Genomic DNA, 19860 nt, shown 5'->3' on the forward strand with positions numbered 1-19860 from the left:
GTGGTACATGCAAAGGTCATAGACTTCCCCTGGGCCTGGAGAGCCATTACCCACATCTGGCTCTACTCACTTGCATGGACTGGTGCTCCTCTCCTGGGCTGGAACAGGTACACGCTGGAGATCCACCAACTGGGCTGCTCTTTGGACTGGGCCTCTAAAGACCCCAATGATGCCTCCTTCATCCTTTTCTTCCTCCTTGCCTGCTTCTTTGTTCCTGTGGGGATCATGGCCTACTGCTATGGGAACATTATGTACACAGTGCATATGGTAAGAAAAAAAGTACTGTACTTGTACTGATACAATGTTGGATTGCTCCATGCTTTTACATTGACATGTGATTTGGCGTATACTACTTAATCTATTTATGTGGTCAACCAACATTGTCAAACTGTCTTTATAGATCTTGCATTGTACACAGGGGCATTGTCATGCTGGAAAAGGTTTAGGCCCCTTAGTTCCAATAAAGGGTGTTATAGTATACAAATATGTTTTAGATGATTGTGGAAGACTCACGCATGTTGGCGTGATGGTCAGTTGTCCATATACATTTGGCCATATATTGTATCTGTCTGTCAAAACCAAGTCCTTATTACATACTAAACAGGAAGAGAAACTGTTAGACCTGAAGAAAAATATAACCTGTGCTAGAACCCTGATATTCTAATTGTGAATAATTGTTATTCTGCTTATTGAACAGTAAGTCCCTTTTGCTTTCATAATGTGTATATTGTAGGCAGAAGGTTTTGTTCAGTTCTGAATCTACTCATTCAGGTATATCTTGAAGTTTAGGAGGTCGGGCTTGTAATGTACTTTAATCATTATATAAAACTATTCATTGAGTCAAAACTCTTTTTCAGCTGTATTTAGGTCACTGCAGATTCTCCAGCTGCACAGAGACATTCTCATACAAACACCCTTGCGTACTCATGAACATGTAACAGCACGTCATACTTACTAGGACTCCTGATTCATCACTCCATTTATAGTTTCAGTTACTCTGATACATTTCCCTGAGTATTAAAATATAGGGACTGAACTATTCTCACTATGTTGAAGAGTTTTTCTGCCTGATTAGAGTGTGTCTTGATGGCTTATAGAAAAGTCTTTGAAGCTGATAGTGAATCACAGTACACATGGAAAAACAGACCAAATGAAAAAGTGACGTTTATGACTAAATTTAACTCTAAACATGAATGAAGGGAGGAGCAAATTGCAATAGTTAAAAAGACATGGTTAAAAAGACACCAGTGCACAGAAAGTCCTCGTTAGTGTTCAGTAATTGCAAATGTACCCTTTTACTCAGCAGACAGAATTGAAGGGACTACTAGCAAAACATTAACCTACCAGACTCTGACCTACTCTTCTCTATAATACTACTATACCACCTAATGGTGACTTAGTTTTGCTTTGCTTGTTTTGTTTTTGCCAGTAAAAGACAGAAAATTTCACTGGGTCTTAGGCAAATGTGGCTTCAGCAAAGATGTGAAGGAGGATGTTATTAGCAACTCAGTTGGAGAAGCCTCAGGTTAACTGAAACAAACTTTAGCTGCTTGGACCTGGAGAGGGACTCTTTGAAAACACACTCCATTACAGACTCTATGGGGCCAGATTTGATTTGGGCTAAACCACCAGTAGAGTCAGAATCAGATCCACTTGACCGACATCACCCACATTTGTTAACACAAAGAGTCTGCTTGGTGAATAAGAGGATGTCAGCATCGGATCAGTATTGGTTATTGGCCAATATTGGCACTGTACTGAAAATAAAAAGGGGTATATGTGTATCCCTATTCCAAATGATCATAACAGATTAGAAAAATAGGTAAATATTATTTATTGATTTGCCTCAAACAATAGTCCATTATAATTACTATGCTTATCACGGTAATTGTTATCGTTTCTTTTCCTGAGGTGAAACTATGTGAGAAAGTGCTACTATGTGTTTAGTGCTACTATTAAAGTAAGTACCTTCTTCGACAAAACATGATTCCACTGTGCTACTGTCCATCTCAGATGAGACCGAGCCCAGAGAAGTCGGCGGCGCTTCTGGACAGTGTTGATGTATGGCTTCTGCTTTGCGTAGTAAACCCTTAACTTGCATCTGTCGATGCAGCGGCAAATGGTGTTGACTGACAAAGGTTTGCCAAAGTATTCCCGAGCCCATGTCAGGATATCCATTACAGACTCATGACGGTTTTTAAGACAGTGACGTCAGAGGGATTGGATACCATGCGCATTCAGAAGTGGTTTTCGGTCTTGCCCTTTACACACAGAGATTTTACCAGATTCCTTGAATCTTTTAATAATATTGTGCACTGTAGAAGGTGAAATGCCCAAAATCCTACTGATTTGTCTTTGAGGAAAGTTGTTCTCAAAGCGCTGGATTATTCGCTGACGCATCTGTTGGCAGATTGGTGAGCCTTGACTCATCCTTGGAGGCTCCTTATATACTATGATTAGACGATTACTTCACCTGTTTCACATCACCTTCATAGTTCAACTTGTCATATCGTTATTTGTCCTAAATTGCCCTTGTCCCAACTTTTTCGGAACGTGTTGCATGTATCAATTTCAAAATAAACATTTACCTTAAAAAAACTATGCAGTTGATTAGGTAAAGCATCAAATACCTTGTCTTTATACGTTTCTTGTTTAAATTAAGTCAAAGTACATTTACAAATCATTCCTCTTTGTTTTATTAGCATTTCCCATACTGTCCCAACTTTCTAGGAATTGGGTTTGTATATAAAAAAGAGAAATTAATATTTGTACATCAACAAGTTTGAAAGAAATGCATATTTATGAAATTTTATGCTTCATGCATCCCAAATGATCTTGGCAAATCCCTATAAATGTGCTGCCTGAAAGTAGCCAATTTGATTTCTGAGAATATTTATGAAGCCAGTGAAAGAAAATGGGATCATTAGGGTCTCAGTATTTTAACTCAAATCAATAAAGTATTGTTCTTGATTTTAAACGTTAATTTGATCAGATTAATGTTAAAATTTGGCAGAAGTGTCAGGTATAGTCTTTTGTTTAATCAAAATGGTAGTGTTAGACAAATATCCTAAATCTGTTAGATGGTACTCTACATAGAAATGAACACAATGGGCCTCATTTGGTTGGATACAAAGTGATTTATTTGTAAATCATTTGTAGGAGCATTTAAACAATAAATTTGGTATTCCTAAAAATACTATTTTGACTATTTCAGGTGCTGTTACACTGCTAAATATTTTTGAACTGTGTCATGCTTTGCACTATACAAGTGATCAAAATACATATGCCAGTATGAAGAAAATCAACCTATCTGAAAAATTTGTTTGTATTATGCAAACATATTTTCACACAACTTCACTAAATGATTGATAAGTGAGCCGCAATGTCATCAGGTCACTTTATGTAAACTTAAAAACTTAAAAGGCTTTATTATATATATTGTCAATATTGAATTCATTTAGATACAAGTACAGTGCTGTGAAAAGGTGTTTGCTGATATCCCAATTTCTTCTGTTTTTGTGTATCTCATACTAAATTGTTTTAGACTTTTAAACAAAATCTAAGAGGAAAACAAAAGCAACCTGAGTAAACACAAAATACAGTTTTAAATGAAAATGTTATTTATCCAATGCCATTGGGACTGTGTGAAAGTGTATTTGCCCCTGTAGTTATTAATTCCCCAAATCTATGAAACTGTATTCGTAATGGGGTTCAACTGGACTAGACACAACCCGGCCTGATTACTGCAACTCTGTTCAATCAAATCATCACTTATATAGAACTTTTTCAACAGCATGAAGGTGGTTAAAAGGTCGTACCCAATAACACACTATGCCAAAACTGAAATTCCAGAAATGATGAGGAAGAAGGTGATTGAAATACTTCGGTCTGGGTACAGTTTTTCAAAGCTATTTCAAAGGCTCTGGGAATCCAAAGAACCAAAGTGAGAGCCATTATCTCCAAATGGAAAAACTCAGCACACTAGTGAACCTTCCCAGAAGTGGCCGACCTTCCAAAATTCCCCCAAGAACACAGCAATGACTCATCCAGGAAGTCACAAAATATGTATGAGATACAGAAAAACAGAAGAAATCAGGCACGGGCAAATACTTTTTCACAGCACTGTATGTAGAAGGGTATTTTTTTACTAGTTGATAGTTATTATCCAGTGTGAAGAAAAATTGTAGTTTATCATACTATTAAATCTTTTCTTACTTTATCTCTATTTCTTATTGTAGTTGCACTCCATTGAGGATCTTCAGACAGTTCAAATCATTAAGGTCCTACGCTATGAGAAGAAGTTGGCTGCCATGTTTCTGGTGATGATTTTCTGTTATCTACTGTGTTGGACTCCCTATGCCGTGGTCTCCATGCTGGTAGCTTTTGGCAAGCAGAATGCTGTCTCACCCACTGTTGCCGTCATCCCCTCATTCTTCGCCAAGTCCAGCACAGCTTATAACCCAATTATATATGGCTTCATGAACAGGAAGGTGAAGGAAGTAGACTCTATACTTTATACTATACTTGAGATTTTTGAGTAAGAAATCATGGCATGGGGATATACAGTGATGCACATAAATACATATTGTATATATAGTATTGAAATTAGAGTGTCAATAATAAATTAAAAATATATAGAAGATACAGTTTTCATGCATTACATAGATTTACCCCTCTGCCTGTGTGTATATTCTTTGATAGTTTCGGCGTTGCATGTTGCAATTGCTGTGCTCCCACCTAGCCCACCTGCAGTGCGGCATTAAGGACCACCCCCTGACCTGCTCCAGCCAACCAGTACGTCCCATTGTGATGTCACAGAGCCGTGATGACAGGCCTAAGAAAAGGGTGACTTTCAACTCCTCTTCCATCGTTTTCATCATTGCCAGTAATGACACAGACTCTCTGGACGTCAACTACAAATGTAGGGCGTCATCAGAGATCAACATGATTCAAGTCCGGCCACTTTAACATAAATACTCATATACAGTCACTTACTCTGCCCATTGTCCTGGTTTAGTAGTTACTGTATTGTCTTGTGTTGTTTACACACATTTGCCGATGCACTTTATGTAGAACGTGCAGGTCTTTTTTTAGTTCTGTGTCATCACATGTGGTTGGTGTGTTGTTTTATGTAGCACCATGGTCCTGGAGGAACGTTGTTTCGTTTCACTGTGTACTGTACCAGCTGTATATGGTTGAAATGACAATAAAAAGCAACTTTACCACCACTTGACGTGATATAACTTTTGAGTATTTTATTGAGAAGGCTATTTATATGTACCTTTATTACAGCCTCAGCTAACCTGCTGTCTTACCACTGTAATTAATACTTCTCATATATGTTTACTGGTTTTCAATCAGTATGTGATTCCCTAAAGGCTCTGCCTGTATTTAGCGATCACGGATCGGGTACTTGACGTGACTGTGAACTTTTAAAAATTATACAAGAGGGATTTTCAACATTGTTTGCCTGAGTTATTTTTTTTTAAAAATCAATGAGGTCAACAGTTTCTTCACCAGCACAATAGATTAGCAGAATATATTTGATGTGAGAAACGTGAGACTTTCCAATGGAAAAAGCACATTTCTTCTAGCCTGCACAGTCCAATAAAGAAAGTTTATATTTACATATATAAACTTCTTTCCACTTCAATTTTGCTGGATTCTCAGTTTACTGAGCTCGAGTCATGTGCAGACTTCCATTTGCCTATAATGAAATATCTACAGAAGGAAAAGCAGAAATTCACATGTATTTTATTATTATTATTATTAATAACCAAATGGGCCATGCCTACCCATGTCCATGTTCACCTGAGCAGCCTGTACAGGACTGATTGGGTTAATTGGTCAGCATAGCAAATAGCAGAGAGCATATACTTCACTGAAACAGAGGCACACATCCATAGTGCATAGAACAACAAGATTATGCAGAATGTTTGATGACAGATAACCGGTAAACACCAAATGGTGAGCGCAGTTAGCCGGGCTTTCATTCTTCATAACAGCATGAGGGATCAACTCTATACAAACACAAAAGTTTTGTGGACAGAAACAAGCAAACTGAAGATGACTGCTGGCTAAATTGTTGCTAGATTGACTATGCATTAGTACAAATGATCGGGCAGAGATGTAAGGTGTTGGAAAGTCATACATTTCTACCACATAAGAGGAGAGCAATACAGATTATATGTAGCAAGCACACATATAAAACATATGGGCATTAGGAAGTGTATTGTAAATCTAAAATACGACTTCTGTAAGTTGCTATGGATAAGACAGTCTGTCAAATGCCATAAATGTAAATGTATTCCAGACAATAAAAAGAACAGACCTACTAATGTAAATTGAGCGAAATGGCAGAATTAATTTTTTAGATTGAAATGGATAATGTTATAAACATTCAAATACATATTCACTTTGAAAACAGCTTTTATGTAAAAGTGATTCCTAATTCAATCCATGTATATAGCTGAGCATGTAAATATTAAGGGTCTTGCTCAAGCATTACTCAAGAAATCAAAACTTTTAGCACGAATATGTTAGCCATGAGGTAATCTATAATACAAATACATGCAACTACATTTTTTTTTTTAAGTCCAGGAGACCTGTCTGAGCTCAGCATCATGACATCATTTCTCTAATTATGTTCTGTGTTTTATATTATTTAATTGTTCTAATAAGAATTACTGCTATTTATTAAGATTAAACCAAACCCAGCCCTCTTGATTTTGCTCTTTCAAAGTCTCATTAAACATTATCAGGATTTTCTGAATCTGAGTCTAAAAGCACCAGTGATTTGCTGTAATTCAATTTTAACAGAGGTTAACTATCTAACAGTACTTATTCATTGAAACTGGGATGGGCATAAAAGCATGGAGAATGACAGGGGCATCCTGAAATACATTCCATGTTCATTTGGGGAATTTTACTTTTGGAACCATTTGAGGGTGAGAACTTTGCTCCATAGCTGCTCCACAGTAATGCTGGGCTTTTTGGGAATGTATCGGATTAGCAGATAAGTCAATCCCACTGTAGATACTGTTCCCAAAATCAACAGGCCCTGATTAATCACCTGCAAAGAACAAAGACGATCTTAATGCCATGGAGTATCAAATTATTCTTATTGCTCCTCAAAATATTAAGTTGAAATATAGGCGTGGATTTATCGAATATTTCTCGTTATGAGATTACAATAAAAATCAATGTAAGATGATAAAGGCTTTGTTCTATTGGCAGCTAATAATTTTTTTCTGTTAGTTTTTGGTTAATGTACCTTTTTTGTACAGTCATTCTTGGGTTTAGTGAAGAGCACTGAGGAACCTATGCATTTAAGGCAAATGCAATCTGCTAAACTCTGAAATTTTCTTCTACAAGTTAAAAAGAATGTCTTTTGCTCTCAGTCTTTCTAGTTGCTTGGACACCGCTGTTAGCTTCCACTCACCCTGAGTCTACATGTCACTAGTCGAGAATGCCACAAAGATGCATGATAATGAGGCTTTGGATCAATGCGGCAGCAACAAAGACAATATGTCGACACTCCCCCAGCCCCCAAACACACACACACACACACACACACACACACACACACACACACACACACACACACACACACACACACACACACATACACACACACACGATTCTGAATGGTCTGTAGTTCACCTTGTTCTGCCATTGCCAGCGGATCACTGCTTCATGATAGCGTGTTCGGGTAAAGGTGACCTGAAAGCAAATCAGCTCAAAGGTGATTGTTGTTCATTAAACAGACATAACATTTTTAAAAAGGAGAAAATTAAGTACAAAATGTCTTGCCATTGTGTACAGTGGGGTTATTGTTCTCGGCATGATAAAATGGAGTGCGTTTTCCAGATATTTACGGAACAGAAAGTACTTGGAATTCACATGTGCTCGCATCTAAGACACAAGAAAACAAACTGTTAATATAATACAATAGCATGATGCCAAACGTTTTATTCAAAGACAAATTGAGCAAAACCATACATACGTCAACAATTAACTGAAGCATGTTAATGTACAGAATTTTCCAACCTAATCTCACCCAGAAATTGTAGTAACTATAATGGGCAAGAATGTACAGTAGAGATAAATCTACTCATCCCTGTTAAAATTGCAGGGTTTTTTTTTGTGATGCAAAAAAAATTAAACCAAGATAAATCATGTCAGATGTTTTTACACCATGAATGTGATATAGCAAACAATTAAATTCAAGTGAAAATCAAAGAGCTATTTTAGAAAAGAAAAGAAAAACATCTTCTGATCAATACCTTGCAACAATGCGATTTTGTACATGTTTAGAATCTCTTTGTGGACTCTGACTTCAGCAGTCTGATTAAACCGTGAAGGTGTCAAGAAAATACTACAGAAACAGCTAGTCTTTATTTGTGGTTAATCAGAATCACTTAATTGATATCAGGTGTATGATAATTGTTTTTAAACATGAATTTCAATGTGATTGGTTAAATCTGAGCACAGTCACGTTCCAAATTGTAAAAGGGTGTGCACACTTATGCTGCCTGGTTATTGTAAGTTTTTTCTTTTTTTTTTTTCTTTTTTTTACTAAAACATTTCTATTGGCTTTTCACTTGAATTTTATCAGTTGCTAAATCACATTCTTCAAAGTAGAAAAAGATTGGACATGATTTTTCTTGGTTTAATTTTTTTTTAACATCACAAAACCCTGCAATTATAACATGGTTGTGTAGAATTTTTATATCACCTGTAAATATGTATATATGAAAAGCTCCCAAGTCCACATTTATCCCTAACCACAGTTGTATTTACTATTTATCCAAGTTTGCTTTAGTATATTCCTACAAATTTGCAATCATGATACCATGATGCTTTATGTTATAATATTGCAAGGTTTCCTGAACTGCTAGTTTTAATTATTAGCCAAACTACACCCCTTTAAGCAGGACTGTCTGCTACTGTGCTATTCCCAATGTTTAAGCAGGTCTTAAAATACTAAAATATTTCAGGATGCACATCCTGATCAATCTTCAATATAAAAATCTTTCCCTCTATCCCTCAATGTTTCCTTGCACACTTTTAGAGACTCCACTAAAAAAAGCTCATATTGTGTGTAGTCCATTGATTAAAACAAACATTTTCCAGATTTGAAGAGAAAATTTACCCTGCATATAAAACCCAGAAAACATCAATAGACAATAGGACCAAGCTGGAGTAGTATTTACTGTAAATTCATTACCTGTGCATACATCTTGTAATCCAAATATATGCTACAGTTCCACATTATGTTTGTAAGACTGTAAGAAAATAAAATCACCTCTACATAATTGTACATAGCCAAATCAGCTATGGCATGGTCATCAGGTACACGGACTCGTGTGTACTCCGGGAGAGCAGCAGCTGACAAAAAACATGTATACATAAATAACTGTTTACTGTTTCTCTGTCAAACTGAATGGCTGACAACATGTGATTAATGTGTAAATAAGCAAAGTCTTCTCACTAAATGATTTTATACAAAAACAAGCTTATATAATATAAATTACTTTGAAACTTAAACTAAGAATGTGAATAATTGAGAGTGAAATGTTATTTTTTTAAAAAAAAATCAGCAGCATGGGATAAAGCACACAATGAAACAGACTTACAAAAGTCTTCATTAAACTGATCCAAAATCTCATCCAATACGAGGCAGTCCTCAAAGCCCTAAGACACAAAGGAAAATGATGAAAAACAACTCGGGCAGTAAGAGATTACAAGTTTCTGTTACAGAATGATGACTGCGTTCATGTTCATAAATAGATTTTATGTCCCGTTTTAGATAAACTCTTCGCTTCAAAATTCAGGATATGCGGTGCTTACCATTTTAAAATCTTAACGTAATCCTACTCATTTCCATCTCATTATTATGCAGTGGTTTACAAATCCCAAACAGCTGTATTTCAGGGCATTTCCATATTTTCTGATGAATCCGGTATAATCATAGCAAATTTATAAATAGTAATTTCAGAGCATTCATTCAGAGAATTTGAACATAAAACTTGTATTCTAGTGTATATGGACCGTACACAGAAAAGTAGGTTGCACTGTACAATTTTTTTTACTTTTTATGTCCCACGTTTGGCACCATACTAAAATGTTTTGATTACAAATAAGATTAAGAAATATATATATATATATATATATATATATATATATATATATATATATATATATATATATATATATATATATATGGGAAACGAAAAATGCTATGGTTCAAAAGTTGAACAGCTTATGTGCTATAAAAAAATTCAGTAAATGATGTAGCAGTAAAAATCCATCACTATTGCATCGTACTTCCCACTATTCTCATTTGTACTCACTGCATTCATGCCCTGGCCATAAAATGGCACGACAGCATGAGCAGCATCCCCCATTAAGACACATTTGTCATTCAGATGATAAGGAGAACACTTCACTGACACCATGGCCTGGGCAGGCAGTCGGAAAAAGTCCCTCTTTAGAGCATCACTGAAACACACAATACACATGGGTACGGATTGTGAACCAAAATTCCTTCTAGTTCTAGTCAAATTCATTTCAATAAGTGCACAGAAAAATGCTACAGCTTTACATAAACACAGTAAAAGCCAACACACACAATTTGTTGGCCAAGTTTACATTGCTTGAGTAATTTTGACAAGGACGTCATTAATCCTGTTCTATGTGTGGCAACGGTTCAATGCAATTCGTGCGAACTGTGCGTGTTTTATTTGTTCATCATCATCGTCAACATCAAATGAAGATGAAAAGGAAGAACGGAAATGTCAGTTACTTTATAGAACTGTTGTATAAAAGCAATATCGCATTCACAATCATGTGGTTATACAGACTATCAACATGGCTTTGATTAGCTGCTGCACTCAGACTGTGAGCTCGTGCCTACGCCAAATCACAGCTGTGCCAATATTCAGTATAACCACATTCTTGCTTTTGCCATATTACTTAATTACATAGGGATTACGCCTTCAAATTTAAATAGCCTTTTTATCCAAATTGTACACACAAATTCAATTAACATTTTGTGAAACTTGGTCGCTTCATGTGAATAACTTGAAAGGATCAATATGGAAAAAGACAAAAGAAATGGCACCCTATGAAAGGAGGAAGAGTTGTTGTGTATGTGTGGTACAGTAGATGAAGCCATGCAAAGGATGAGCTGCACTACTGGAAGATTTGTAACACTGTGCTTACGAGGCTCTCTTTCACCATTTTATCGAATCTTCTTAGAATCACTAAATGCAAAATCACCTGTGCTGTGAATGCATTTCGTCACTTACAGATGACTGGCATTTATCAATATACACATGTAAGTACCAAGGAAATCAGAGTTACTAAAACTTTTATAAATCTGGCAGAAAATGTTTGTTCAGTTTGGAGTGGGAAAACTTTTACACACAACTCTACACATAAAATACTGATAAGTGAAGCCCATTGTGTGAGCTCATTTGAGCTATGAGTCAATATTGAATTAACCACCTAAAATAATCCACTGATCTAAAACAGCAAAATGAATTCACTTTATCTGTAATTGTTCTAAAATCCAATGTATAATAATTGCAAGAAAACACACACATCTTTAAGAAATCTCTAGGTCCATTTTTGCTAAAATGTATAAACAGTAATTTCATCATGATGAAATATAGCAACTTGCCTGAAATGATTTCCTGTTTCAAAAATAGGGTGCTTTAGTGTAATGGGTTTAAAAGTATATGATTATAACAACAGGCATAACCTAATCCCAGCATTGCAGAGGAAATTGAAGGATTCAAAAGCTCAGCAGTTTCCATATCTTCAAGCCAAGTCATGTGATGCACCCTGTTCTTCTCAAATTAAAATATCATAATTGGGGCAGTGCATCCACTGACCTGCAATTTCACACTTCACAAACAGCTGTTCTTGGAATTATTAAATGGGGGATGCACAATACAGGCTCACAAGTCAGACAACAAAATAAAGGAGAGAGACTGAACATTTCTTACACTCCTAAGAGTGGAATGGAATCTGGGAAGTATTTCTGAAAGAAGTTCATCAGCTCATCGTCTGTGGTAATCTTCTCAAATTCCTCAAATGGCATGAAGAGTGTGCAGGTGAAGGTCTTGTCCTTTAAAACACAGGATTAACACTCTAAGATCTTTGATTGCCATTGAGACTCCGAATGCTGCACATGAATGTTGTCCTGTTCTAAATTTATACCACAGTGCGGTTCAGTGCTCAAACCTGATTGGTCAGTGTGCATTATTTTTAATATAACAGCACAGGTGTTTCTGGCTGTAATGAACGATATGTTACTATTAATGCACTTGTTCTAATGCATTATTATTTCTATAGTAACAGCTCATACACATGGATTTCTGGTCTTTCATGTGATATTCCTTACATATCATTGTGATCCCAATATCACATTTTCTCAGATTCACATCAACTTTAGTCCATGTTGTTGGCATGGTTGTTGACAACGCATTTTTAATGGATTTTAACTGAGTAATGTATATATTGTAACAAAATTAAGTTTAGGGGGAATATCATAATAACCACAGATGATAACATGAGACCATAGTGTTCCACATATCCCAAGACCCAAGCTTTTCCTGCATTTTCGATCATTTTGAGAACTAAGGACAGAATCAGCATAAATACCCATCATTGTACAATGCTACTGTTCAATTGTAAAGTCAAGAAAACCTCATGGTTACTTGTTAGTTATAATCATTGTTATCATCTAGTTTTGAAAGGAAGAGCTAGAATGTCTGGCTAAAATATTTGATACATTTCTTCATTATGTAGTACTGATATAATTTGAAATTATATTTAGGGAGTAGACCTTACTCAGCGCTAATCAGGACATCATCTATTCAGGGTTCAAGTGTAACCCTCTATACTTGGCTGACCATCTACACTTGGCATATGCCTGGACTGAGCACATCCAATCATCAGGAATGAGGTAAAGAACTCTGTAACTATATGCAAGTTTCTGTTAAATCTATGGTTATGCTACTTAACATCTACCTCCTTAAAAAAAAAAAAAAAACCTTAGTGAGCTCAACTGAAACTTGAAATCACAAGGAAGCATGTGATTAATATGATTTACACTTACCAAGTTCGGGAGAGCAATCATCATAAATGTGTTCCTTGGCCAGATATGAAGAAAATTGGGCTCCATTGCAAACTGAACATAGAGGCAGAGATAAACTGTATATAAAAGTAGCAACTACTTACATAACTGTATACATACAAATGCAGAGAAAAAAAGAGAGAGTATGTGAGATGTAATTATTTTGACTTAACTCAATTTCTAGTTAATGTCTTCTAATCTAATTTTTGGGGATCTAATTATTTTTCCTTAATATTTGACATCCAATGATCCATCAGCAAGAGTAATTTATTGAATATTATCTTATAGTAATAATAATTATTATTCTGTATTATGATTCACAATTAGTAAGTATGCTAGAATTTGCTTTACTGGAATTAAGTTGTCACATATGGCTAATAATTGGTCATTTAGTTATGGGTTCAGATAGTTACACCAAAGGCCTTTTCTAATGGTCATATCAGTCATTTTGAACAATTAAATCTGACATACTTAATTATATAATGATGCAATAACCTTAATGTCTACTGTATTGATGAAGTATCCCTATCAGCACTACCAGATCATTAATTGAGACTAAAGAGTTTGTAAATTTCCAAACACACAAATGGCAAAAATGTCTATTTAAGTGAAAATAATGAGATGATATTTGAAATATAAACATAATGTTTTGAAATAACTAGTAATTAAATAAAAAAATGATATCACACTGAAATAACAACAAAGAACTTCAACACCTTTTTCACAATTTGCAGTTCATAGCTTCTGTGATATGTACGATTAGTAGTTTAATTTGCAGGTTGCTTTGAGATTTCTGTTAGTAGTACTGAGTACTAGCAAACTCTGTGCTTAATTGAGGTTCTCTGACATTTGTTTCTAGTCAGTTAATGGAAACTCTGACCTTATTCACACCATGTATTAACACTACGTGATGATCACATTGCTGTCGGATAGCATTTGGGTGAATCCAGATAGATATAGAGGAATAAATGGGCCTTTCGCTGTCAGATCCTTTCACAGCTACATGTGTGGATTGTGTTCTGCCTCACTTGCAACTTACATTAGATACAATCTGTCAAATAAATAAATGTCATGAGAAAAAGAAAGTAAACCCTCCTTATACCACTACCTCTATAAAAGCAGAACTTTTGGCAGTTTGGTGTTCTGGAGCACTCAGGTCTGTGTCTACATCATGCCAAGAAGAAAGAACATCAGTCATGACTGGTGCTGCTCATCAATCTGGGAAGTGTTATAAGGCCCTCTCCAAACAATTTAAATTCACCATTCTACAGTGAGAAGGACTGTTTACAAATGGAGAGTCAATTGCCAATCTTCCCAGTAGTGGGCATCTCAGCATATTCACATTAAATGTTTATGTTCATGACAACACAATCAGCTAAAAAGACTGAACAAGTATGGCTTTGATGGAAGGGTGACTAGGAAAAATTCATTTCCCTTCAAAAAGTAAATGGCAGCATGACTTAGGTTGGCAAAATAGCATCTGAACAAACCACAAAAGTTCTGGAACAATATATTTTGGACTGCGGAGAGTATATCTGACAGCGTTTGTAACCCTAATCCTCATACCAACTGTCAAGCAATCAAGCGTAGTGTTGAAGGGGTGAGGATTTGGGCTTGTTTTGCAGTCAGAGGACCCCAAAATGAAACCCTGAAGGTTAAAGAAGAAAAAAGAAATCAAGGTTTTGGAATGGACAAGTTAAAGTTCAGACTCCATTGAGATGCTGTGGCAGGATCTTAAGAGAGCTGTGCATAAACAAATGCCCTCATACGTCAATGAACTGAAGCAATGTTGTATAGAAGAGTGGGTCAAAATTTCTCCAAAGTGATGTGAGAGAATGATGAACTTCTAGAGAAAACGTTTACTTCAGGTTATTGCTCCTACAGGTGGTTCTACATGTTACTGAATTATGGGTGTGCTTAGTTTTTTTCCCATTTGGTTTCTGAATGTTGGTTTACTTTTTAGGAATAAACGCCCACATACTGAAGTGGTTTTTTGTTGTCACCTAAGGTTGTCTGTTTGTTTATAGAAGTTGTTTAGGACCACACAATTGATATTTAGGCCATGATTTAAAAAAACAAAAATGAAGAAATTAAGTAAGGTGTACTTGTTTTCCTCATTATTGTAAATGTTACAGGTCTGAGAGGGTTACAATCACTTACATCACCATTTCTTGGAGGCATAGTGAGCTCAAGGTATCCATGGGGGATGTAGGTCTGGCTGTAATTGAAGCGACTGCGGCGTAAAAACTGCTTTCTCGTAGCAGAGAAGGCTCCGTCACAGCCCACTATGAAATCTGCCTGGATCTCCTTTTCAGTACCATCAGTCCTAGAACGAGAAGACAACATAACAGATCAATATCATTAGCTTCTCTGAAATTACACTAATTACAGACTAAAATAAAAAGTTTTATGACATTTCATGTCATATGCATTTCATATGATATTTCATATGACATGACACGACATGATATGTCATGTCATATGCATGAGTGCAACGTTTCAGGGAAACTACGGGCACCTTTGTATACAAAACAACGTTGTGTGTAATGAGAAAATGAGAAAACGGGTAAATAGATTGTTTACCCAAGAAAGGTCATGGTTCCTGTTTCTGGACTCCAGTCAAGCAGCCTATGGTTAAAGTTCAGTTGTGTGTTTGGATATGCTTCAGCCGCTAGAGTGAGAGGATACTTGTCAAAAGAAGTTTCACACGTTTTACACAATACTAGGATATTTGACGCATACAGTACGTGTGACTACCTGTTAGCAGTTCCTTATTGAGGTTGGCTCTGCCTACAGAAAGGATGTACTGAAAAGAAACAATATGACATTTAAAGAAAACGATGATTACATGGAGATGATGAATTGCTACATAATAAAAATAGTAAAACATTTCAATGACAAAAAATTATTTCCTAATCAATCTGGTAAATAATAATGCAGCACAAATGTTATTTTCGTGTTGTTTCAGCTGTTGCTGGTCACTTTCATTTACTGACAATGTTATTACATTTCTGAGAAGTAAAGCAAACCTATGAATACAAATTGACCAATACTGACTGTAATATTTATAAGAATTAAAAAAGGGTTTTTTTTTTGGGGGGGGGGGGGGGTTTTGTTTTTGTTTTTTTACATTTTTCACACTCATTTTTTGACATGAAATGACTTGAAATCTGCATCTAAATATAGCATTTATTTATGACATTGCATCAGTGAAAGAGGTCCCTAAGAACTTCAATGGAGTGTGAGTTTCTCATAGCATGAACTTCATGCAGTGTATTTTACAACACTCTCTGACTGTAATATATGTTTTCTTCAAGAGAGTTTAACCATGCCTTAATCAAAATAAAATAATAGAGATGAATGAATCTGTGCCATGACAAAATATTATTGATACTGGCCTACCTGACCTTTCTTTCCATAGGGTATGGGAGAACGCTTTCCATTCACTCTGTGGATCATACGAGCATGCATTGGAATGCTCTTGGAAATAATCTGTATTTGACAGACAGCAAAACACTGAACACAATGTATATTTTGGGTCATTTTTCAAATCATGAACTTACCTCATATAAACTAAATTTAGTTCACCTTGAAATTAGAGAATGGCACATAAAAATTTACAAATGCTAAAAGAATGGCAGAAAGTATTTCTTTCATTGGGAAGGAATAGATCTGTATTGCAAGTTATTGTCCAGTGCCTCCATCAGCTTTAACTAGAATTATATCTGTATGCTGTTTAATAATAATAATTTGTTTTTTAGATATTATATTAAACATGGTCACTATGGTGATACCTTGTCTTCCATTCCAACATGTTTTAAAGCTTGGCGTCCCCTATGGGAAAGGGCAAGATTTATGCTCCTGCCCTTTACAGTTTTGGCACAGCGAATATCTGTTGAGGAATTAAAGTCAGTCAGACAGTATAATATTCAACTACCAACAATACTACTACTACTACTACTACTAGTACTACTAGTACTACTACTACTACTACTACTAATAATAATAATAATAATAATAATATCAAAATTTATGTTCCATGTTTCAGTTCTATAATATTTATTTAAGAGGTAAATCCAAGTTGTTTACAAATGCATACTTAATAAACATTTAAACATTTTCTGTCTATAATAATTCAATCTCTACATAATTACCTTCTCGAGATTCAAAGACCGCAACCTCAAATCCTCTTTTTGCAAAGAAGCATGCATTTAAGCTACCAACCTAAATCAGAAGGAAGTCATGTTGATCATATGTCTAAAAAACGACAGCATCATTAAAATGTTACTGTACAAATCTAATTCATTAAATATTTCTGGACTAATATAATAATATCTATAATAATATCTAAGCATTTTCTGCAAAGTTTTTTTTTTTTGGTTCATTTTTACATAGTCCATCATTTCCCACTTTGTGTGTTGTTTAATACATGTACTTATGTATATCTCAAAATAAACTACATTCTTAACAATTTTGAAAACTGAAATCTTGTAGTAAATAGGTCAATCAGGAATACAATATATCTTTTAGGTTAAATATAAAATATTTCACGGTATAATGAACCATAGAAGCCATAAAGATATCTTACCAGGCCGCCTCCTACTACAACGACTTTTTTCTTGGTGGCCGATTTATTCTTCTCACTTGAATAGTCCATGTTGGTACAGATTAACGTTTACTCAGAAAAGAACTAGCTGTGTCAGTAGATATCCACAACCTGTTGGAGTAAACCAAAAAAAGTATGTAAGAAAGTAAAGCAAGAAAAATGCCAGCTCACTGTGAGTTGTGTGTTCAGGTAGATGAACTGATGTGTAAATACAGGAAGGACTACAAACACAGACAGAGGTTCAAAGCTCACGCTCTGAGTACATGACTGTTAATGCTCCTGAGTTTAGCAAATGACATCAAATCAACAATGGGCACACTCAGCATCATTAGTAAACAATGTAAGTGCCTGTTCACACCGGGATGATATTCACAGCGCGAAAAACGGTCCGTTTAACGCCCCAGTGGCTATCAACGAGAATGTTCACACTAGTGATGTGTTGTTCAAAATGAACGAATTTTTAATATGACTTGGGAACACCGAGTTGTCTCAGAGAGTGATTCATTCATTCTTGACTGGGCATGCGCTGCAACAACCCCATAGGTCCGGTGACCGCCCCATAGGCAATGCACCATGCAACACCGGAAACGGAATGAACAAATGACTCGAACCCAAAGACTCGAGACGTGAACTAATTATTTCTGTTTTCGTGGAACAGACTTGACAACTCAGACCGGGAGTTTGCTACAACTCATTTAGACAAGCCTATGAAATACTGGGAGAGTGTAGTCTGGTCAGACGAGAGCAAAATTTAATATTTTGGCTGTCATAGTACACACCAAGTTTGGAGAAGAAATAGCACTGCAAATCACCCTAAAAACACTATACCAACAGTGAAGTTTGGAGGTGGAAGCATCATGGTGCGGGGCTGATTTTCATCACATGGTACTGGATGACTCCATATAATTGAAGGAACGATGAATGGAGCCCTTTACCAGGAGATTCTTGAGAAGAATCTGCTGCCATCCACCAGGATGATGAAGCTGAGATGTGGGTGGAGATTCCAACAGGACAACGATCCAAAGTATACAGCAAAGGAAACTCAATTGGTTTCAGAGAAAAAAACAAGACGTTAGAATGGCACAGTCAATCACCTGACTTGTATCCAATTGAACAAGATTTCAAAGCAATATGTTTAGACGAATGGGCCAAAATCACACCTGAATTGTTACGACACGGAGAAATCGTTGCGGCAGCTCACAATGTGTAGTGCCGCCCAGGAACATGGCGGAGGAGGACCACACTTCCCAGTCATACCCGCACTCGAGTTTGCCGGAGTTCTAATTACGAACACCTGCAAACACCTAAGGTTATATAAGGGCCTCCCTAGCATTAGCCGCTTGCGAAGTAACCGCTCAGCAGCCTCGTCTCTGTTTGTTTACCAAGCCAATCTTCATAGAAGTGTTTCCCTGGTGCTCGACTTAACGCTCGTCTCTCACTACGCTTTTGCCTATGCCCTGATACATAGCTTACCTGCTCTGTCCCAATTCGATTCTCGTTTTGTGTTCAATCTCGCGTCATCTCTCTGCTCGCCCGCGCTTGTCTCCATCTACGTTTCGTAACATGAATACTGTGGCCGATTTAATTTTTCCATACAGGAAGCGTCTTGAAGAAGTCATTACAAACAAAGGCTTCTCCACTAAGTATTAAATAAATTTCAGTTAGCGTGTTCAATACTTTTTTCCTGTGTCATTCCACTTTATTACACATAACATCATTTATGGACTTTAATGTTTGGATTTCTTGAGTTAATACCAAAGTCTGGTGAAAATTTCATGTGAATAACCTCATAGCAAATATATTTACTGGAAATAAATGTTGACACGTTCAACACCTATTTCCCCCACCTATTTTCCCCCATATCAGTATTTTTGACCTCTTATTCAAATAACTAAGTGCCCCATTATTGCATCACTGTATTATGATATTGACACAAAAAAAGAAATAAAAAGACTATTCATAGTCAACACCTCCTCAATTTGCAGGAACATTAACATTTTTGGACACAACAACAGTTGCCTTATACCCACCCCCTCCCCCTAAAAATTTGATCTGGGTCTTCCCATAAGTATGTAAATTGCATTGCTGTGACTTTTACATAATTCAA

At 36.1% G+C, this 19860-nt stretch overlaps 2 protein-coding genes across 4 annotated transcripts in view; one reads left to right on the forward strand and one right to left on the reverse strand.

Annotated features, from left to right (window-relative positions):
• opn3 (opsin 3) overlaps positions 1-5227 on the forward strand; it is a 9196-nt gene extending 3969 nt beyond the window's left edge. The window contains exons 2-4 of the mRNA XM_017464119.3: positions 1-267; positions 4239-4490; positions 4702-5227. The exon at positions 1-267 is cut by the window's left edge and continues 53 nt beyond it. Coding sequence (XP_017319608.1) covers positions 1-267; positions 4239-4490; positions 4702-4968 — 786 coding nt within the window. The 3' untranslated portion in view covers positions 4969-5227. The remainder of the gene's footprint in view (positions 268-4238; positions 4491-4701) is intronic.
• Positions 5228-5737: 510 nt separating this feature from the next.
• On the reverse strand, positions 5738-18835 carry LOC108263386 (kynurenine 3-monooxygenase). 3 transcript variants are annotated; one of them, XM_053679808.1, is made up of 16 exons: positions 18689-18835; positions 17736-17864; positions 17302-17371; positions 16942-17039; positions 16550-16639; positions 15905-15953; positions 15731-15818; positions 15308-15473; positions 13130-13201; positions 12015-12136; positions 10356-10503; positions 9639-9696; positions 9308-9390; positions 7813-7914; positions 7663-7722; positions 5738-7072 (listed from the first exon to the last, which is right to left on the reverse strand). In XM_053679808.1, the coding sequence occupies exons 2-16, from the start codon at positions 17802-17804 to the stop codon at positions 6926-6928; spliced, it is 1422 nt and encodes a 473-aa protein (XP_053535783.1). In that variant the 5' UTR covers positions 17805-17864; positions 18689-18835; the 3' UTR covers positions 5738-6925. The 3 variants fall into 3 exon arrangements, with proteins under 3 accessions (XP_053535783.1, XP_017319605.1, XP_053535784.1); XM_017464116.3 differs by lacking the exon at positions 18689-18835 and having other exon boundaries at positions 17736-17977; XM_053679809.1 differs by lacking the exon at positions 18689-18835 and having other exon boundaries at positions 17302-17404; positions 17736-17977.
• Positions 18836-19860: the final 1025 nt, after the last annotated feature.

This window comes from Ictalurus punctatus, chromosome 3, assembly GCF_001660625.3.
Source record: "Ictalurus punctatus breed USDA103 chromosome 3, Coco_2.0, whole genome shotgun sequence".
Lineage (NCBI taxonomy): Eukaryota > Metazoa > Chordata > Actinopteri > Siluriformes > Ictaluridae > Ictalurus > Ictalurus punctatus.